This window comes from Neovison vison, chromosome 10 (assembly GCF_020171115.1).
Source record: "Neovison vison isolate M4711 chromosome 10, ASM_NN_V1, whole genome shotgun sequence".
In the NCBI taxonomy this organism is placed as follows: Eukaryota; Metazoa; Chordata; class Mammalia; order Carnivora; family Mustelidae; genus Neogale; species Neogale vison.
Window position 1 is genome coordinate 36,063,809 of NC_058100.1, and position 21,551 is coordinate 36,085,359.

Consider the following 21,551-nt stretch of genomic DNA (forward strand, 5'->3'; position numbering starts at 1 on the left):
GAGGCTGCCTCCTGAATGGTCACCTCCTCCTTTCCTCTTCTGTCCTGTTTCTCTGCACTCACCGCTGTCCCCGGGCAAGCTGTCGGTCAAGTACCAACGGAGCATGAACGGGCTCTGAGATCCGAGTCTTTCTTGCAGTTTTCCGAGGCCTCCTCATGTAGTAAGGGCCCAGCGTACCCTACCACAGTGTGTTTGAACCAATAAAAAAAAGCATTTGGAAAACTGTGTGGTTCAAATCCAGGCCAAGTTTTGATCTGCAACTTTAGATCTACCCCCAGCAATTTGCTTCACAGGGAAGGACGCAGAGGCCCGGAGACGCTCGGTGACTTTGTCCAGGCCACACAGCGGGTAGGCAGCAGGGATGGGCACCAGAGCCCAGGGTTCTGTCTCTGTGTTTATCCTGGCTCAGGATCCGGGGCTCTGCCCTCTTACCAGCCTCCAGAAAATATGGAAGCCTAGGACAATGGCAAATGTCCTCACAGGCAATGTGAGCTCCTATTGGCCTTGGGACTGACTTCACCAACCAAGGCAGGAATTGGATAAACATTTGACAAAAGTTCGACCAAAAAAGGAGAGTAAAACAATCGTTAAGTGAGAGAAAAGGCAAAAATTTCAGACCCACACCCGCCCCAAACCCTCAAACCTCCAGAGCTTCCTGCCTGTGAACCGAAAGGGGGAGTGTGAGCGTCTTGGCCCCGCTGGCAGGTGTGAGCTTCTCAGAGCGCCATAGTCCTCCACTTCCTGAGGAGGCAGCGGCAGAACAAAGCCAGCGGGCTCCTCCGCTCTCGCGTCCCGGCCACGGCTGCCACAGCCTCGGCGTCCGGGCACCGTCCTGGGGCGAGGACGAGATGGCGTGGAAGGTGCTGGCCTCCCTGGTCTGGCTGCAGGCACAGCTCCCGGGTACAGGTAAGGCCGACCTATCGATGGCAAGGGGCGTCTGGAAACTGTGCGGGTGTGTGTTGGGGGGACGCAGCGGAGGGCGAGGGAGGAGCTGCAGCGTCTTCGGGATCCTGTTCTCCCCACATCGGGGGCGGCCGAGCCGGGAGGATCCGGCGGGACCGGCATCGGCTCCTCGCAGCCGAGCGGGGCACCGGTTCAGCGCCAGCGGCTTGAACACACCCGCCCCGGGGACAGGTATTTCCAGTAATAAAGGAGAGAGGAAAGCCCACGGGGAAGGACGGCGACTGGGGCAGGCCCCGTGCGCAGCGAAGGAGAGCGAGCATGTCCGAAGGCCCGTCGGCCGGGCCACCTGGCTCGTCTCGGCCCCTCCTTGTAGCTCCTTGCCGGCTCCGCCACTCCGCCGCTTTCCTTCCTCCCTTTCCAACACAAGCTCCTCGCGGGGGTCAGCCGGGGTCAGCGCGCCGGATGGGCAGGGCCTGAGCAGCGCGGTCCGCCAAGGCGGGAAGGGGTCTTCCTCGGGGCGCATGTCCCGACGCAGCTCTGTCATGGCTGCCCCCACGTCCGGGGCCAAGGGCGGCCCAGTGACACACCCATCGCGGGCTTCGTGACTCACCCACCGCCCCTCACTGCAAGCGGCTCTCCCTCCGTCCGAGGCCAGAAAGCTAGAGGTGCTGACAGAATGTAGGGACAGACGAGAGGACGTGACCTGGTAAGCCGCCACGGTGACTACCAACAACCCTCGCCGTGTTTGCGCTCGTGGGAGCCTGGCTTTTCTAGAACCCTTGCACTCCCGGCGTGTGTCCTAGGCCAGGTAATGAGCAGAACATGTGAAAAGAATTAACAAAACGGACTGTCTCGCGGGGTTGGGCCACGGCACTTTTCTAAGAAACGGGAGCACCTGGATCTGGATCTGGAGGAACGGGGAGGGTGGTCACCACGAGCGACCTTCCTCCACCTCACGGGAGCGCGTTTGGCCACCGCGGTGGGAGGGCTGGAGAGGCCGCCGGCGCTTCTGCTCCTGACGGGGAACGTGGCCCAGCCTCAGCTTGGTGCCTCCGGGGTTCTGAGGACTAAGCGATCGTGGGGATTTCTGTAAGATCGCAGCTTTCTTCTCAGAAAAGCCTCTGCTGGGTATGAGTCACACGGCGCTGTGGGGTGAGGGCTCTCAGCAAGCCCGAGGCAGCCCATCCTGTGTGCAGGGGACAAGACGACCACGACAGCCCGGGAGCTCAGCGAGTTCCAGGGAACAGTGGACGGCAACAGCCTCAGACCCTGGGCTTCAGGCCACGGAGAGATTTCTGCCAAGAAGGGTTTCCTCACCGGTCCGTTTGTGTTGGCCTTGGGGCCAAGGGCGCAGCCAAGTAGGGTTAGAGGAGAAAAAGAAAAGCTGCTTGGGTCGTGGTGGCTGCCAAGAGTAGCAAACAAAACCCCACCCAGCAGACTGGCTGGGGACCTTGCCCATCTCCACAAACGGCGCCCAGGAGGGGGAAGCTGGATCGACTGATTGTTCATCTTTCCATGCCCCTTGCTTTGCTGGGGCGGAGATGGACATTTCAGCTTCTCCTAGACGAAAGTTCTTCCAAGTGTCTCGCCCAGATGCGCTGGGGAGAGGGGAGATTTGGGTCTTTAACCACGAGGGCTGCAAACGGCGCCGTGTTGCCTTTGCGACTTCACTTGGCGGAAAGGCTGCTGACAGAATCTGAGTTGAGGTCTTCTCTCTGTTCTTGCTCAATTAAGTCACCCATCCCTAAACCACCCCCCTTCTTTTTAATCCACTTTTTACTCAGATTTTTCCACTTGCCCTTTATGGAAATGTCCAGATCATGAGGAGCAAAGCAAATAATGACCTACTCTGTCTACATGAGGAGGTGTCCCTGGGTGAGAGTCTGCCAGGACGGTGCCCGGGGTCTGCGGCTGGAAGCGACAAAGGTGGTGTGCTTAACGGCACAGGCCTAATTTGCCTGCAGTGCCGTCAGCTACTCAGTTCTGTAACTCCCTACCCCACAGTGGCCCAGAACGCACTCCATGGTCTATGTGGCCATTGTCGTGTGAAGCAAGGACATGCAGCTGTGACACAGCATCTTGGGGACTGCAGACTCCCATGCTCTGCTTCTAGGGAGGCAGCTGGACGTGGTAGCAAAAGTAGGTCAATCACAGATGGAATCCCCGTGCCACAGCTTTCCTAGCTGTGCAACCCTAAGAAGTTGCTTGACTTCTCTGGGTCTTAATTTTTCCCCTCTAAAGTAAGGATGACTGTCCTTGTGAAGTTGTAAAGATGGGAAATGAATGTAATGTGCTTGATCCATAGCAGACAGCCAAAACATGGAAATGGTATTAATTATTACCATTATTACATCATGGTTTGTTTTCTTGTTCTCGATATCTAGCAACAGGAAATGGAAACCCATGGTTAGAATTCTTAATTTGCTCTCAACTGTTTTGTAAACAGCACTGGGCATTCTCTCCATCTGTCGAAATCCAGCTCATCCCTCCTTCGAGTTCTGAGCTTACCCATTCTAGCACAGGAACATTGTGGGGCTCTAGCTGAGCGGTGGGCCCAATCGTGAACAAGCATCCGAGCTTCGACAGGTCACAGGACGAGCATTAGAACCGCCATATTTATTTTCAAAGACAGTTTGTTCTGTTGGGGGTGTTCCCCTGAAGTAAGAACATGCTCCAAAATATGCAGTATAAATGGCGGGGGAGGGAATGTGAGACAAAATCCTCCAGGTCGTCGCTGGTCGCGATGGCCACCCGGGTTTGAGGCTGGAAGCTTAGTGTGCTTGCCCAGGGACGGGATAGTTAAATGCAAACTTCTCGAATGCCAGATCGTTGCTCAAGTGCTCCGACCTGGGTATGAGGGGAGCTTCTAAGTGATGCAGGACAGGGTTTGCCTTGGTGGTATTTTCACAACATCCAGTCACCTGGCTCTTCTCATCCAGACGCGCTACTTCCGTTTTCTCCCTGCGCATTCCCCACACTTGCTGGCTCACAGACCACAGCCACAGCTGTGTGAAAGGGGCCCCCGTCCTGGAAAGCTCTTGCTTCGGAACGACCCCCACTGTATGTATTTAAAATTCTCTTTCTGTTTGCCTTTGTCTTTAAAAAATTAGACTTAACTTTTACTGGATGTTCGCTTTTACTTTCCGGAGTCCCCAGGCTTCATGTCTTGTGTTTTATTTAGAAGGGGTAAGGCACTGACTCGGGAAATGTTTTGCATTAGAGAGGTCCAAATCTTTCTTCTCCTTCTACCTATGCCAGCTAATGGATTGAATAAACAGCAGGGATCATTCGACACAGATTTCTTCTCTGCTTGGGCCAACGTTAGCTCTTATTCACGCTGAGCTGATGGCAGATTTAATCAATTTGAGCAAACATTCAGTCAGTTTGGTTAAAAAAATAATCACACCAGTCACTTGACACTTTAGTTGAAATGAATTGTTTAGTCACTGCTTTACTTAGCCATTCCTCCCGGCCTGAAAAACCAGTGTGTTCCCTTAGGGAAGGGAGTCCTCAGTCTTGCTCAGCGAGGTGTCCAGAGCCTAGCACCCTGCCGGGAGCCGAGTCCACACACAATGAATATTCGTTGAATAAATTCAAAAGTGAATGAATGAAAGGAATCTAGATGTTTCCATTAAATTAATTTTAATGGTTTATTGGCTGGGAAATATACTGGAGTGGCATTATTTGGACGTTTCTTCTAGAGAACTTAGCATTTAAATCTAAACCGAATAAACAAAACATTAAGTTCGTGGAGGAGACAGGGCAGTGAACAAAATGATTCAAAATGCATTGCAAGGATGGTTTAAGATAAAAACCTGCTGTTATTAAAATTTTTTATATAAAATTTCCAATATTTGTTTTGGACCTATGAACAAGATAATTTCATATGATTCAAATAATATTTTACCTCAGAAAATAAATCGATAAGCAAAGAAAAACATTTATTTTTCTGACTTGGTTTAAACCCTAGGGGAAATGCAGAAAATAAACAAGGCTATCAAATGTTGGGGAATGTTGACCAATAAACTTTAAGAAAACTAATTAAGGAGAGGTACCAGCAGAAAAATAATTTTGTGGATTATGGCAAAAATCACAGGATCCAATTGCCTCAAAATATGGAAAGAAGAAACAAGCAGGTTGCCTAACCAGTGTAGTGTGATTTGGTCTAGGTTACTAACTAAAAGTTCCAAGTAGCTATCGCCGTTTTCCCCCTCTCTTAATTTGAGGTATTTTAATAAAAATATCATAAACCCATTTGTGGAAGTTACACATTGTTTAAATCCATAATCTTATAAGCTAGCCTAGTAACTTTTCATTTTTACTTCTTTGTGTGCTGTTCCAATATTTCTTATAAGTGTATACATATCTTTATGTAGTTACCATCATAAAAGCATTTCTGTGCACTGTTTTCTGTTAGCAATCCATCATGAACACTTTTTTTTTGCTTATCCTGCATGATTGTTTTTAATTACTATGTAAATTTCCTTAGTAAAATTTCCATTTTATGCATCATATTTTCCTACTTCTTTATTGTTTTGGACACTTGGGCTGTTTCTAATTTTTGTTATTGTAGCTAATCCTGCAAGAAAATCTTGACTTTCATAGCTCTTAAAATTTCTTTTGAATTCCGTCCTTGGGCTACGTTCTGACAAGGAAAATAACTAGTTAACGTAAAAGAACATTTCACAGGATACTCGAGGCTTCTGTTGAAAACAATCATGGAGCAAAGAGAATTTTTTCCCAACTCTGATCATCTGCAGTTCTTCTGTAGGTCTTCTCTAGAGCTCTAACATGAGGAAGGAAAGAGAGGGCCGTGGAGGTAGAAAGATCTGGATTCAAGCGGTGGTTCCTTCTCAGCCTTTCACTGAGGGGAGCTGCCAGCCCTCAGAGCCCGTTCTTCCTCTGCAAGATGGCGGTGGTGATGTCTGCCTCCTGCGGGCATGGGGAGCAGAAATGTCACTCAGAACCGCACACAGAAGGTGCTTGAAAAGCAGTAGCGGATATCCTGGGGGCCTGAGTCTCCCAACTTGCAAAAGAGAAAGAATGCCATTTTCCCAATGCAATAGCTGGAAACACTGGTAGTAACACTTTTCTTTTTCTTTGTTGCTAAATTGCTGTGCAAACTTGAGCAGAGAGCGCTGTCTGGGCTTTGGCTTCTCATCCGTGAGACAAGAAAGGAGAGAGTTGAACACCTCTTTCACCTACAAAATGAACTGCATGTATTCTTGAAATTACAAAGTTTTTTGGTTGGTTTTGTTTTGTTTTGTTTTGTTTTTAGATTTTATTTATTTATTTAACAGAGAGAGAGAGAGAGAGAGAGAGAAAGTGCAAGCAGGAGGAACAGCAGGCAGAGTAGGCAGAGGGAAAAGCAGGCTCCCTGCCAAGCAAGGAGCCTGATGTGGGGCTCAAACCCAGGACCCTAGGATCATGACCTGAGCTAAAGGCAGCCGCTTAACCAACTGAGCCACCCAGGTGCCCTGAAATTACAAAATTCTTAAGAACACTTACTGATCAGCCTCCCACCCTCCTGGTATTGGCTCACGGAATTAGGAAACTAAACTTCATGATTCCCTGCAGCTCCAAATGCTTTTTTTAAAATCTGGGCTTCCACCTTATCACATATTTTTAACTCTCCAGCGGGAGCCTCTGTTGTAAAAAATCCAAGGCCGAAGTCCAACATTTTCTGGCATGTTCCTTATGCTTGTGCATTGACTGCAGATTTATCGGGGCCCCCCAAGGACTTTGTTGGTAAGGACAGACTCAAAAAGAAAGCAGATTGCTGTCTAAAGCAGCCAAATTTGCAGAGGGGGAAACCTTAGGAGCGTCCACTGTCCCCTCTTCTTACTTGTTATGATGTGTGCTACTCAGCAACCAATTTTCAGGCTCAAGGGGAAAAAAATAAATAGAAAACATTTGAACAAGGACAGGCAGGATCCTTGCCCGCCCGGGCCAGACTGCCGGTCACTTAATGCAGTCAGACCCTTATATTCGCAAAGTGCCTTCCTCACTTGGTTCTCATCACAATCTACGGCAGGTGGCAGATAAAGGAGGAGGACTCTCTTTTCACAAATAAACAAAATTATGATTAGAAGTCTGAAGACTTGCCTAAGAGCAGAACCAGGCCCAAACATTGTCTCTCTGATCCCTTGTTCAGGGTATGCGTTCTCAAATGTTCTGTGCAGCCCAGGTCCTTGCTCGTCAGTTTGCAACGGCATACGCCCAGGGACCGAGCTCTGAGGCAGACTTCTGAAGGTATTACCTTTAGTCAGTACTCATTCCTATTTCCCTCTCAATTTTTGAAGAAATAGTTATTTTGATGCTGAATATCCTCACGTAATATAAGTTTTTCTGCTGAGTATGAAATGTTTGGTTGTTAATATGAAATTGTGTTTTTCTCTGGAATGCTACTGTAATTCTGAACTCACATTTCTCACAAATCTGGGAAAAATCCATCTTATCTGTTTTTACTCTTTTTTTTTTTTTAAAGATTTTGTTTATTTATTTGGCACAGAGAAAGACAGTGAGAGAGGGAACACAAGCAGGGGAACTGGGAGAGGGAGAAGCAGGCTTCCCACTGAGCAGAGAGCCCAATGTGATGCGTTGCTCAAACCAGGACCCTGGGATCATGACCTGAGCTGAAGGCAGACCCTTAATGACTGAGCCACTCAGGTGTCCCATATCTGTTTTACTCTTAATAAATACATCTATCTGGGAGCTTGTCTTGGGAGGGATGCCCATCCGTGTGCAATCAAGCCGTTTCCATGTGCGCCCTGTCTCCACCACAGCCCTCCCTGTATGTGAAAATGAAATCGTAAAGCAAAATTAAAGTAAATGATATTAAGAGGTTTTGATTCTAAGTCACAGACTGTAATTGATCTGCTTGGTAAGAATGTAAGGCTTTGTATGTGTGGTTTTCTAAAGCAACATTGCACCGTTACACAAAGACTGAGCTGAGATTTGTGTTGTTGTTGTTGTTTGGGGTTTTTTTTTGTTTTTACAAGACCCTCAAGGAGTGGGAGGATGGTCTCTAAATGACAAATGTCTGTAATCAGTTTTCAATTATTTTTGCCAGATTGTCCCCTTGAGTCCACTTGCTTGATCTGAGCTCAGGGAGGGCAAACCCTTTTGCTGTTGACTAGCACAAAACAAACCAAGATAAGAAATCCAAGGCAGGGCACAAAAGTGAAGCATTAAAGAACCAAATATGTGGCTATCTGTTGCCTTCCCAAAGTTGCCTGGGAGGAGGGCCGGGGAGAGGAGCACTCGGGAGATTCTGCAGAACATGTATAGGGCACTGGGCTAAGCGTGCGTTTCCTTTGCAAACCTCGGGGTTGGGGAGCACAGCCCAGAATGTAAGCTGCAACCACCGTTTAGGAGACGACAAATTCCTCCTTCTCGCTGTTACTGTAAATACTAGAGTACTGTAAATACTAGAGGCTCAGCTGTGTGCTTCTGTGTTTCCCCAGGTCCCCTCCCTGCAATACTGTACTGGTTCTAAGACATAATGTGAATGACGGCCCTGCATTAGAACTGCCCTTTCCTCCTGTGGGCTGAGCAGGACGATGGGACTTGGAGAGAAGAGGTGTTATAGGGGAAGGAACAGACAAAACAACCTGGGGTACGGGTGGGGATGGTAGCCTGTTGCCACAGGAGGCAGCATGGCCAGAGCAACCTGCCCCAGGGAGAAGGCAGCTGAGCCAAGGGAATCCACCATGGGGAAGCCAGTCTCCAAGCCGGGTCCTCTAGGTGGTGGCTCAGGGAGGGTGCTGGCAAACATCCGTGCCTGTGTGTGTCTACCCAAGTGCCCTGGTGGGGGTGCGGGGGTCTGTGCCTGAGTGCTGTGCGTGTGCTGGTGTGAGATGCTGTGCTGTGCGTGTGTTCTGTTGTGTTCCAGTGTGTGTGTGTGTGTGTGCGCGCGCGCGCACCCAGTGTCCCTGCACTGCTCTGCCTAGTGCGTGCATATGCTGATGGGCAGGTCTCACGTCTGCAGATACGTGTCTTTGTGCACAACAGTGAGTAGTTTTGTATGTATGGCCTGTGTCTTTAAGAGGTGATAGGCGGCAGCAGGACAGCTCTGAAGAAGGAAGGACAAACGTTGGTTGAACTCACAGCTGGCAATCTGGGGAGGTGAACAGTAGGGCTGAGATGTCACATTCTAGGGACTCTGTGCAGAAGGGAGACAAGAAAACTTCTGTGCAAACTAGAAGGTCTAGGATCCTCGAGAGGTGGAGGTGGTCTCCCTAGAGATGCAGAATCTCTTGGCCCCCAACTTCCCCCATCTCCCAAGTACCTGCTGTCTTTTTTCGTTTCCTTCATTCTACCTTTCTTCCAGCTCTCTCTACTGAGAATGCTGACTCTACCTCATGGCCACCTATAGAAATCCTGTCTTCCTCCGTACAATCAAGCCCAGATACGTGTGGCTCACCTGGGCCCACCGTTGACATTGTCATCTGCACTGAGGTGAAAAAAGAAGGTGGAAAAGTTGTTGTTCTTAGAACTCGGAATTAAAAACCCAGCACGAATAGTTCCCTATGGTGAGCCTTTCTCATAGTGGAAGCCCAGCACACAAGTAGTTTCAGGAACACTTACCCATCAGCAGAAAATGTTGCGAGCTCCCCAAATTCTCACCAACTCTTTCCACAGCGGCCATCTTATGAGTTCTGATGAAAATAGTCAAAATGCATGTGATGGTTTTCTTTATTTCTGCCCTGAGAATAGAAAGGCAAGCAACCCAATAAGGTGGTTTCTGGTGACCTACTTTGGCCATCAAGGGTTGGTATTGCCAGACTGATAGTTATTGCTAATATCCACTCATTCAAATCGTCTGGTCAGCTACTGGCCGTATCGGTGAGTGAATATTAACCGAGCACCTCTCATGCACCCCGAGTCAAAAAGTCCTACAGATGGTTGGCCAAGTGCCCTGTTGACCAGGCCAGTATCTTGGAGAAGGATGTTGAGTGATTGGGAGCCTATAAGGAAAAGAAAGCTTTCCTGGTCCCATAGGTCACGTTCTCAGGTTTTATGAAAAAGTCTTAATTTGCCGACAGACTTGCTTCTTTATGGTCTGGCCTAATTTTTATCGTTCTGTGAGCCTGTGCTAATTTCCATGCTGAGTTCAGTAGCAAAGGGAGTGTATATCTGGAGATGCCACCCAGGACTGTTTTGAGTTAGGCCAGAGAGCTTCAGAAATTCCCCCTTTGATTTCCTCAGATTAGAGGGAAATCTTTGTCTTTTCTCTCACTTAACTATCAATGCTTCAAAGCTCAGACCTATATAAAATACACAAATGCTTTCTGGACAAAATGAATCTTGTCCATTTTCTTTGGATTTTACTGGGAACAATAAAGATTGAGCTACAAAAGGTTGGCAAAGAGGATTATTCTTTTTCTTTCTATTAAGTGGAGAGACTTCAAAAGAACAGCTCAGAAAGTCAGATAATTGTATCCGCTGCAGCTCGCCGGTCCATCTCCCTGCTGACCTGGTCTGTGAAATCCCCTTCAAAAACTTGGCCAGCTCTCACCTGCCCATTGCAAATGCTGTATTGTTAAATGTCCCCATACATAATTCCACAAGGGAAGCTGCCATAAAGCAAATTCCTTCCGCTTCGACAGAGCACCTCGACAAGGATGGCTCTTTGGGGTGAGGGGAGGAGTGCCTCCAATTTTCAAAGCTTTGCGATCTCATCTTGGAAAGGGAGCTACTTGAAAACGAGAAATGGGTTGTGAATAAAGTTATAATCACAAACTCCTACAATCTAAAGGGGACCAGCAGGGAGGATGTGGAAGGGAAGATTTAGAGAACAGTTGTTGTTTTTTTTTTAAATCTTCATGGCTATTTCTTGATTTCATTGGTTTGGGAAAAACACATCCGTTAGCTTCTAGCTGTGGCTGCAAACACAATGTCTCAGACCTGAAGCTGATCTAATCCCTGGTTTGTTTTCAGACCGTAGCTTCCTCAGAAAATTCCTGTCAGCCATTTTGAAGAACACAAAATGGCTCCTTTGTGCCAAAGGATGAAGAGAGGATTTGACTATTTAGACATTTTTAATTTGGGGGTTGAACATTTTTTGGCAGCATTCAAGCCGGGAGTGATTTCAATTTAAAAAGAAGAAGAAGAAGAAAAAGAAATCTAACTTCCAAATTGGCTAATCATCTCAAAGTCAGTACAGAGTGATCACCCAAGGGAGGACCTAGGTCCTCTCTAGGGCATCTCCTTGGTCTTGGATGCTTCTATAGCAAGGTTCCTTCAAACCCCTGGTCTTTCCCCAACGAGTCTGACCTTGTGCCATCACCTATCTCTCCTACCACCTCCAATCCCTCTCTTGAAGGTTTAAAAAATCAGAGGGAATGCACAGGTTACATGTAATGGGATTTTGAACTGTGCAAATTCAAAATAATGCAATACAAAAAAATTAACGCTTCAATTTATGTGCACTATTAAAAATAATGTGCACTTATTATTTATTAATTACACTTATTCCCATGAGAAATCAATTTTGCAAAGTCGCCAAGAATGCAGCTCTCACTTTGTGGAATTACTGTCTTATCAGAAGGGGCTCGTGGTCACATCATGATTAGGTCGGGGTGGGAGTCGGGCTGCTGCCACTGAGTTTTACCTGCAGTGACAGGAAGAGGACGTGGAGCCTCTCTGAGAAGATTGTCTATGATCAAAGTGGGGCTGGACTGATGTGGTCGAATCACAGGATATCTGAGCTGGGGAGCATAGATATCTTCAAGTTCCACTTCCAGATTTTACCAGGGAGGAAATGCTTGCCCAAGAAACCAGTAAACCAGCTGAATGTCACATAGCAAGCAAGTGGCAGAGTCAGTCCTTGAACCAAAGACTTCTGGATTCTTGCTCTGGCTCTCATGCCTCTGGGCCAGCAGGTTGCCGGGCAGGTTGCCCAGCTGTAAGTAAATGGTGCTTCCTGAGCTGGTCACTTGGGTCTTAGGTGCCTGGGAATAGGCACAGCGTGTTGGAATAACAACCACAGAGAGCTCAGGAGGCTGGATGCTATTAGCTCAGCCTGCCCGTGAGGCCCTGGTGGTGGCAAACAGGTCACCTCCATGAGCTGAAAATATACTTGGGCGAGTGTTGTTGAATTGTTAAGTAATGTAAAGATTTATTTTCTATTTTTTCATTTGTTTTTATTACTTTTATTTTTTTTTAAGATTTTATTTATTTAACAGAGAGAGAGAGAGAGATATCACAAGTAGGCAGAGAGGCAGGCAGAGAGAGGGGGAAGCAGGCTCCATGCTGAACAGAGAGCCCAATGCGGGGACTTGATCCCAGGACCCTGAGATCATGACCCGAGCCGAAAGCAGAGGCTTAACCTACTGAGCCACTCAGGCACCCCTACTTTTATTTTTTTTAAGATTTTATTTATTTATTTGAAAAACAGAGAGAGAACGAGTGGGGGTGATGGGGAGGGGAGGGGGAAGCAGCCTCCCCGCTGAGCAGGGAGCCCAACACAGGGCTTGATCCCAGGACCCCAGGATCATGACCTGAGCCGAAGGCAGACGCTTAACCGAGGAGGCCACCCAGGCACCTCAGGATTTATTTTCTAATTTAGCTATTTTTACTTGTTAAATTTTCACTTATTGAATTTTCATAGAATCCATGCTTCATCTTCTTAAAGAGAGACATGCCCAGATTCTCCTTTTGGTTGTTCACCTCCTTAGCGTGCGCAGGACTGAGTCCTAGGACTGAGAAGGATTTCCCTTCCAGGGTTTTCTGTGATGTCTTTTCCCCTGGAATCCCCACTCTCCTGCCTTGTACCCCCTTCAGGAGGGAAAGGTAAATGCCTTCGTCTGGATGACCATTGGCTTCTTCTCTGCTGACATTGTCCAGGACCGTGGTGACCACAAAGACAGTGACCCACTGATGGAAGATTCCAGCCACCAAACCCGCCACTAATAGTCGTGGAACATCTGTTAGGTGCATCTAGTTGGGGAGAGAAGGTTAAAGCAAGCGAAAGAAATTCAAGTCATTTTCCTATTAGTGAAGAGAGTATATTTTAACAATATATTTCATCGTCCGAAACATCAGTGATAGAAAATTCAGAGCACAGCCGTGCCTCGGTTCATCCTGGATGTATTTGGGCCTTGAATGTCTGATCCCCGCGAGGGAACTCCCGGCTGCTGTGCTCGGAGAAATTGCACACTCTCACATTCCAGGGGCTGCTGGATGGGTCAGACTGGTTTAGTGAAGTGACACAAGCGGCAGGGACAGCTGACCCTCCTGGAGAGGAACTCCCTTCGCGTGTCGTTCACATATATTAGGTCATCTGATCTTGTGGCACTTTACCACCGTCCTCATTTTGCAGGGGGACCTGAGGCAGCGGCGTGCGGCTAGCACATACCAGAGCTGTGCTTTGACCCCAGGCAGCCTGCGACCCGCCACGAACCATGTCGCTTCTGGGTGGGGGTAAAGCCCCACATGTCTCATGAACTTCAGCGGGGGCAGGGGCGGGGGTGCTGGGGTTGGTTTGCCACATGGAGAAGGGAGTTGAAAAGGACAGATCTGGTGGACAGAACACCATGTCCCCACCCAAGGAAACCAGCAAACACCAGGGAGTGCTCCCAGTGGCCTCCCACTGCAATCCTGGGACCCTCACTCCGCACCTTCGGGGTGAGTCCTGGGGCAGAGAGACTGGGGGCGTCTCCCAAGTGCTTTCCATGATGGCTCAATTTACTTGCTTTGAACACTGATTGCCATTCACCATGACGGGCTCAGTGGGGAGAGGAGAGTCATGTGAACATCCAAGAAAGGCACAGGGGTCTTTGCCATCCGCATCCTGAAATTAGCAAGGACCCTCCCAGCTTAAGACATAAACATTCATTTCCAAGCAAGGTGGCTCTCACGCCCCTGCTGCAATGGGTGCTGCAGATGCAGATTACGGGGCTGCTGAGCCAGCGCTGTCCCCTCCCTACCTCCGGAAAATGGAATAAGTATGTCAGAAGGGAGGGTGCCTCCCATCTCGGGAGCACCGGGGTTGCCCTTTAGAAAAACATCGCCAGCACATTCTGCAATCTTGAAATGAGTCCGAATGGTAATTCGAGCACTGGGGCTTGGTCTGCATTTTAGATAGTCCTACCGGCTCCCCAGCCGCCTCTTCCCTGCCCCAGCTCTGACGGTCAGCTCTGCCGTCGCCGGGGTCTCAACGAGCAGGGGACTTGGCAGCAGCCGTGGCAGGCCCCTCCCGCCTTCTGCGTGGTCTCCTCGGGTGGGGAGGGGAGAACACACAGTTGCGTTTCCAGGTCACAGCTGCTGGGGGGCCTCGGCTGGGAGGCCGGGTGGTCCTAGTTTTGTTCTGAGTCAAGAAATGATTCAAAGCTCTGGGAAGAATCCCTAGGAATTGGTCATTTCTCTCTGTAGCTTTCTTCAGTCGATGAGCATTTGAGAAACTGGGTGAAGGCCCAGCCCTGACTTACAAGGAGAGGGTACGTGAATGTGTTCCAGTTAAGAAAAAGTTTTCATTCTAGTGAGACCTGTTTGTTGACAACACAGGTGTATAGGTCGGGACTGGGGATGACCTCGATTTTCTCTGCTCTGTGTGTGTGTGTGTGTGTGTGTGTGTGCGCGCGCGCATGTGAGCACGTGTGAGAGAAAGAGGGGGTCAGGGGTGAGAATTAGGAGTCAGGGAAGGTACAAGAAGATGTGGTAAAAGGATATTCATGAGGAAAATAATACACTCTCATGGTTCCTTTTCTCGTTTCGTTAGCAACCGTTTCTCATTTCATTACAGCGTGTCGCATGGTCTTCCTTCATGGGGGTGGGGCGGACGGTCTCTCGGACTCTTCTCCCCCACCCCTTGGTGCTGCTTAGACCCACCCTTGCAGCCCACCGCAGCCCGCAGTCAAGCCGTCCTTCCTCAGCCTCTGAGGCACTCACTGTCTGTCCACTCCACGGGGGGTGAGGAGCCTGCGTTCTAATGCCTCATTGCTGGTTTCAAACTCTGCCTTCAGTACTTTCTAGCAGTATGTCTTGGGGACAAATAAAGGCTCTCTGGATTCGGCACTCGTCACCTGTGTGATGTGGGTATTCTAATATTTACCTCACAGGGGTTTTGTGAGGAACAAACCCAGTAATGCATGAAAAGGGCTGGGCTTGGCGCCCAGGACTGTAGCGTGGGTATACCAGAAAGCCAGCTCATAAGATCATCGCACTGTGCTATCCTTGATTGCTGACTTATGTCATCATCTGACTCTTGTATTACTAATTAACTTCTCGTGTAGTTATGCTTTGCTTTGCCAATGGAAAGGTTTGTGAAGCAGGAATTCTGATATTTATTTCTTTGTGTTCCCTATATGCCTTAAGTATTTGCCATGGGGCTTTCTCAGATGAAACCCAGTGGTTAGGCAGTGGTTAGCAAACTTTTTCTCCAAAGGACCGGGTAGTAAACATTTTAGGCTCTATAGGCCATATGGTCTTTATCACAACTACTCCACTGGTAGTTGTGTAGCACACAACTGGTGTAGCCCAAGAGGGCCCAGGGACCATCTATAAACCAACAAGCATGGTGATGTTCCAGTAAAACTATTTACAAAACATGCAGCCGCTCAGATCTGGCCACGGGCCATGCTTTGCCAACCCCTGGTTAAGAGCAATGATCAGAAGTTGAATGCTTGGGTCCAAGCCTACCTTCACTACTACTTATGCCCCAGTTTCCACCTCTGGGTTTGAGAAGAGACCCCATCAGGAAGTGTCTGCCCGCCTCTGCATGTGCTCCTCCCCTAGCACCAGGGAGACACCAGTGGTGGCCTCCGCAGGCACCCACACAGCTGGAGAGGGGGGCCAACGTCAGGGAGCAGCTAGCACAGGTGCCAAGCTTCAAACAAAAATGGCGCCCGTCCTCAAGGCCAATGCCCACTCACTGACGGGAAAGGGAAAACCCGGAGTGATTCGGCCGGCCCGAGCAATAAAGATGTCTGTTCTTCTTCTCTGATTTGCTCTGTTCATGGAGAGTTTAGTCATAGGAGTTTCTATTCTCAGGAACTCATAGCCCATCACAAATGATAGCTCATTTGTTCTCAAAATAATTCTCCTCTGCATCACAGGACTTTACAGGCAAGAAAAGGGAGCAGTTATGAGAAACCATGTGTGTCAGAATCACTACAAGGGCTTTGAGATCATCAGAGGGAAGTTCATTAGTGACACATGTACAGGACACTTCTCTAATTCACAGCAGCAGCTCGAGTTGTACGGAAAGGGTGGCATGGGCTCTTCTAAACTTTTTTATAACCTTTGAAATTGTGTTGATTTTGAAAGTGAAAATCCAGCATCCTGTCAGTTAAGGAAAGACAGAAACAGACAAGAATTAAAGAGCAGTGAGAATTTGGCTCAAAGTAGGGAGAACTGCTGTAGGACCAATAAAGCATAGAGGGATGTCAAGACTCCGTCACTTGGAAACCAAAAAGCTGTATCATAAATATTGTCTGCCTGATGATCCTAGCCTTCTTGTAATGGGAGGTACTGTCTTCTCAGATGCAGTAATGTCCTTTGGGACATGATTAAGATAAGTTGAGTTCAGTGCTTCATTTCATGCTATAGAGAGTATCTCTCCAGTGTGGCATAAGAAATAGGAGAATCGCCCAAGAGAAACTAACACAGCCAGCAATCCCGTGAGAAAATAGGATACAGAGAATGCACACGCCCATGAAGAGAAGTTTTCTGTGTGTGCGTGATCAACTCATGCAAACAATGAGATCATACTTTGTAGTTTTGCCAAGTGCTTTTATTAAATTACTTTGTGAGGAATCCACAGCTCGCTAGGATCTGCAGGCAGAGCCCCCTCCTACTGGTGGAGAAGCTAAAGCTTAAAGAAGGTGATTTGTTCAAGATCAGTTGTTGGTAGATTAGGAATGTGAAATCTATTCCTCTGGATCCAAACCCAAGATCTCCTCCTACAAGTTGCACATACCTGTGGCCCAGAGGGGTGGTGTGCAGGAGGCCAAGTAACCTTATAGAGGAGAACTCACACTACTAAAATTTGTACACGATCTTCCATTATTACACATATTTTTCATTTTCTGTTTCTTTTCCTCCCAGAGGTTAAATTTTCCACTCTTGGTTTTAAAAATCAAAGAAACACTAAGTAAATTCCTTGGACCACTCTTGAGTAAGACAAACTGGGAAAAACACACAATGCCCACTGACTAGCCGAACAGGATATGGACACCCTTTGCCACAGCGAATACAACAAATGCCCAGGAATAAAATAGCTGCTCTTCCTGATATCGAATTAAGCTCCAGTTGCATCGTATCCCTTTGAATTAAGTGTCTGCAACAGGGTTTCTCAGCTGCTGTGCCATGACATTTGGAGTCAGATGGATCTTTGCTGTGGGGGGCTGTCCTGTGCATGGTAGGATATTTAGCAGAATCCCGGACCTCTACACACTAGATCCCCGTAGCACCTCCAAGTTGTGACAACCCAAAATGTCTTCAGACATTGCCAATACCCCCCAGGCAAAATCTGCCCCTGGTGGAGACCCAGTGACTGAAGAAATAATTTTTGTTTGTAATCACTCAGTAATGGGTTAGGCTATGAGGGACAATCCAATCTAGCCAAAATTCATTTTGGCCTTTAAGTTGACCAGCACAGGAGGCTAGCAATTAATCCATTGCTAATCACTTTCCCATCTTTAGTTGAAATGATGGCTTCAGGGATGTCCTATGATCATGGCTTTTGGAAAGGCTCTTCCCAAGGGGGACAGTCAAAAGGTAGGGAAAGCAGTTGCTTGATGCTGGGTGTCCACCGTCGGTAAGTGACTCCTTCCTTTTCCACCTGCATTTCCATCTAGATGGTGGGATTGAGGGAGGTCAGTTTCACTGGAAAGTGGAAAGAGGAGAGATTTATGAGGCAATCAGCCCCACACTGAAATTCTGGCTTTGGCACTGCCTAGCTATGTGACTTTAGGCGAGTAACTCAACCCCTCAAACTATCTTCTCTTTTATAAAATGAAGATAGCTCTACCTACCTTGAAGAGTCCCTGGGTCACAGGGCCTGGATGGAGCTACACACCTAGTAGCAGTGTAATGAATGTTTTCTGTTACTATAAGTTAAAACAAACAAACAAACAGAAGAAAAACAAATGCCTGAACAGGAAAGTACAAATCCCAAATGGAGCTCCTGAGGTGCATCTCTGGGAATGCCAGAGACCATGGGTGCCTGCGGCTGACCTCTGCGGTCTCCCAGTGACCCTGAAGTCTGCGCCCTCCCTAGCCCCTCAAGGCCCTCTGACCTGGCCTCAGCCAGGTCATTCAGCTTGTCTGACTCTTGGGGGACCTGAGCTTTCTAGAATGAAGGATTGTGAAGACACGGATTCCTGTAGAAAGATGCCAAAGCCTTGTTACTTTAGCGGCTAATCTGTCTTGGGGCGCAAGGAGCCACAGCGAGACTGAAGTGTGAACAGATGGGTGGATGGGAAGGCAGCTCTTTGGCAAGGGCTACAGGACAGGCTAGAGGACAGGAGGGATGGCAGAAAGCTGCACAGACCAGGACACCCAAGGCTAAGCTGCTGGCACCTGTCACCCATCGGCAATAGGGTCTCCATTAGGCACCAAGCAGAAAAGACCAGGTCCTCAGTAGAATATTGGCCAGGACAGCCCTGGGTAAAATGGTGAAGAAGGATTTTCTGGTCCCATCTCTCTTCCCTTTCTACATCATAGAACCTCTGCTTGGTAGATGATCTCCTAGGTCCCAATCTCTATCTTGCTGAGAAAGGAGGTGGCTGTCCTGAAGCCGGGGGCAGAGCCTGCAATATGCTGCCTGTGAAGTCAGGTTATGGATGGAAATGGGGCTTCTAAGTCTGTTGCGAGTGTGTGATTCTAGATCTGCAACCCGGACTGGCCCCCAGCCCAGGGCTCTGCTATGCCGGGCTCCCTCGCTCAGGCCCATGTCTTGTTTTAGTTCTATGTTCCAGGATAACAGGTATTCAGAGAGATCAGGATAGTTTCCAAGGCAGATACCAGCCACACTTGCTATCTTCTTGTCATTATTTCACGCTTCTCCTAAAAGTAGCAATTTACCACCAAGAACGTTTCCCTTGCCCCAGAAGACTAAAGAAAATTAGAAATAAGCAAAACATAACCTGGAAGTCAGCTGGGTCACTGTTTATTCTTATTTAAAAGTGGTTGGATTTAATTTTCTGCTTTTAGAACCAAAAGCACACACACTTTAAAGGAAAATATTTTTTGCATTTTTAGTGTTCAGAAGGTCAAAGTATACTTCCTGTGGAAAGCTCGGAAAATGCAGAAAAGAACAAAGCAAAAACAAAAATTGTTTTTTACAAATTTGCCACTGAGACTCATTAGTATGTCGGTGACTGTCCTTCGAGGTCTGAATACAGGCATTAAGTTTTGTAACTGTTTTTCACTGAGCAATAAATCATGGCCATTATTCCCTGCTGTTAAATATTTCTCTCCATCAATTTTAGTGCCTAGAGAGTGTCACATTTTATTCTGCCACCGCCTATTGTCAGGCATTTAGATGGCTTCCCATTTTGACACATTATGAACAGCACCGCTGCGGGCACTGCTGTGCATTTATTGGTGTCCCCGCTTGGGGTTATTTCCTTGGACTAATCCCTTGGCAGTGGAAATGCCCCTGCTCCCAGGGGTCCACCTCTTGGGACTTCGTGGGCCCAACTTCATTCCCCATCTTCTTCGGGACGCTTCCTTGACTCCATGACCGAGGTCTCACGGAGACACGGTACATGCCACACCCGCCTGGCGGCTCCCAAAGCATGGAGCTGATGACCGTTGGTGGTCATGGTGGTCATGGTGGTCAAGACCAAGAATTGTATCGGTCCTCCCAGGCATTTATGACAGTGACCGAGGACCACAGGGCATACAGCACTGTGGGGCAAAGGCCACTCTGAGGAAGTGCAGAGAGGTCATTTAGAAACAATCCCCCACATCCCGACTTTCCAACGAGCTCGGTCCCTGTTTAGACTCTTGCCTTGCCTGGTAGTATCCCCGGTTGTGCTTTTTCTTCCTCCCACTCTGGGTCCACCTCTCAGCCCCACTCAGGAAGCCCCGCATGTCCTCTGGCCTGGTTAATTTCTCTCTTAGCCCAGCACCCCCGACCTCCAGCTGCCACCTCCCAGACCCCTTCTTCCTCCTCCCTGCCTTACTCCACGGAGAAAGACAGACCCTCCATCCTTTGGGATGCAAAACCCCAAAAGGAAGCAAACCCTTATGAACCTCAGGATTCGGTGGTGAACTATTGCATTGGGGCAGCTTCTTAGCCAGGCGGACCCCAGGGCCAACCGCCAGAGGAAGGCTGGGGTGTGGGGAGAGGGGGTGGCACGCAGGGCTCCTGTGGTCCTGCTTCCGCACATGCAGGCCCAGCTGGGCGCAGCAGTCAGAGAGTGGGAGGTGACTTCAAGGCCATCAAGTCCAAGCTCTTTTCCCAGCATAGCTATCACTCAACAGAGCCTTGGGTGGGTGGAAATCTCGATGGTTAGAAATACTTTGGTAATGACCAACTCACTACCTGTTGACTTTCTGCCTTATTCCATAATTCTTGCCATGTAAGATCCAAGCAAAAGCCACCGTTAATGCCATCTTACCTTTCAGCATGATCACTCCAGCAGCCGGGCTGGAATTTACTGGCGAGGGATGAGGACAGAAGTACTACTTAAATAGTGTCATTTGTTCCACAAACATTTATTGAGTTCCTCTGTACCAAACATGAAACTAAGTGATGAGGTCACACCAGGGAGCAAACTCTCCTCCCTCCCATAGGTCTGTATCACGATGGTCCCCACTTCTATCCTGTAATGAGCCTGTAGCCAGTGTTGAGCTCCAGGCCAGACACACCCCATCCAATGGCAACTGCACCTCTCAAAACCCTGTGAAGTAAAAGCCCCTGAGATCCGCATTTTACAGATGGAGAGACTTGGGCTCAGAGAGCCCATGCAGCTAGCAACTAGCCAACCGGGATCTAAGTGCGGACTATTCCACTCCGAGCCTGCCATCCTAACCCTTATGACTGGAAACTTTTTCTCTGGCTGGACTTTGCAAGTCTCTCTAAAACAGCATGAGAAGTCCACTGAGCTCATTCAGGGCCCCTGGGCCCCAGTCCTCCTCTCTTCCCGCTGTGTCTGAATGGAGGGTCCCTCACACAATGCAGGGACCCAAGAACCAAGCGGGCAAGCTGTTCCCCGTCTCTGAACTCGACTTCTTTGCTCTAGGATAAGGCCCTGGAATGGGTCTCTAATCCTTTTTCTAGCCCCAGAATCCGATGAGTACAGGATCTGATATGATCATTGCCTTGCCCCTCGCATTTGATTTTTGATGAGACTTTCACACCCAACACCCATTGCATTAATAAACATTTCCCTCTGCCTGGAGATACAAAATGCAGGGCAAAGCTCCTGTCCTCCGAGGACCATGTGATTCATGATTTTTTTTTTTAAAGATTTTATTTATTTATTTATTTGACAGAGATCACAAGTAGGCAGAGAGGCAGGCAGAGAGAGAGGAGGAAGCAGGCTCCCCACTGAGCAGAGAGCCCGATGTGGGGCTCCATCCCAGGACCCTGAGATCATGACCTGAGCTGAAGGCAGCGGCTTAACCACTGAGCCACCCAGGCACCCTGTGATTCATGATCTTATCTGGTCCTTATAATAATCCAGGGAAGT

General features: G+C 48.4%; 1 protein-coding gene across 1 annotated transcript in view; it reads left to right on the forward strand.

Moving 5' to 3' along the window:
* The first annotated feature begins 848 nt into the window (after positions 1-848).
* CD247 (CD247 molecule) overlaps positions 849-21,551 on the forward strand; it is a 68,358-nt gene continuing 47,655 nt past the window's right edge. Inside the window, exon 1 of the mRNA XM_044266122.1 lies at positions 849-906. Coding sequence (XP_044122057.1) covers positions 849-906 — 58 coding nt within the window. The remainder of the gene's footprint in view (positions 907-21,551) is intronic.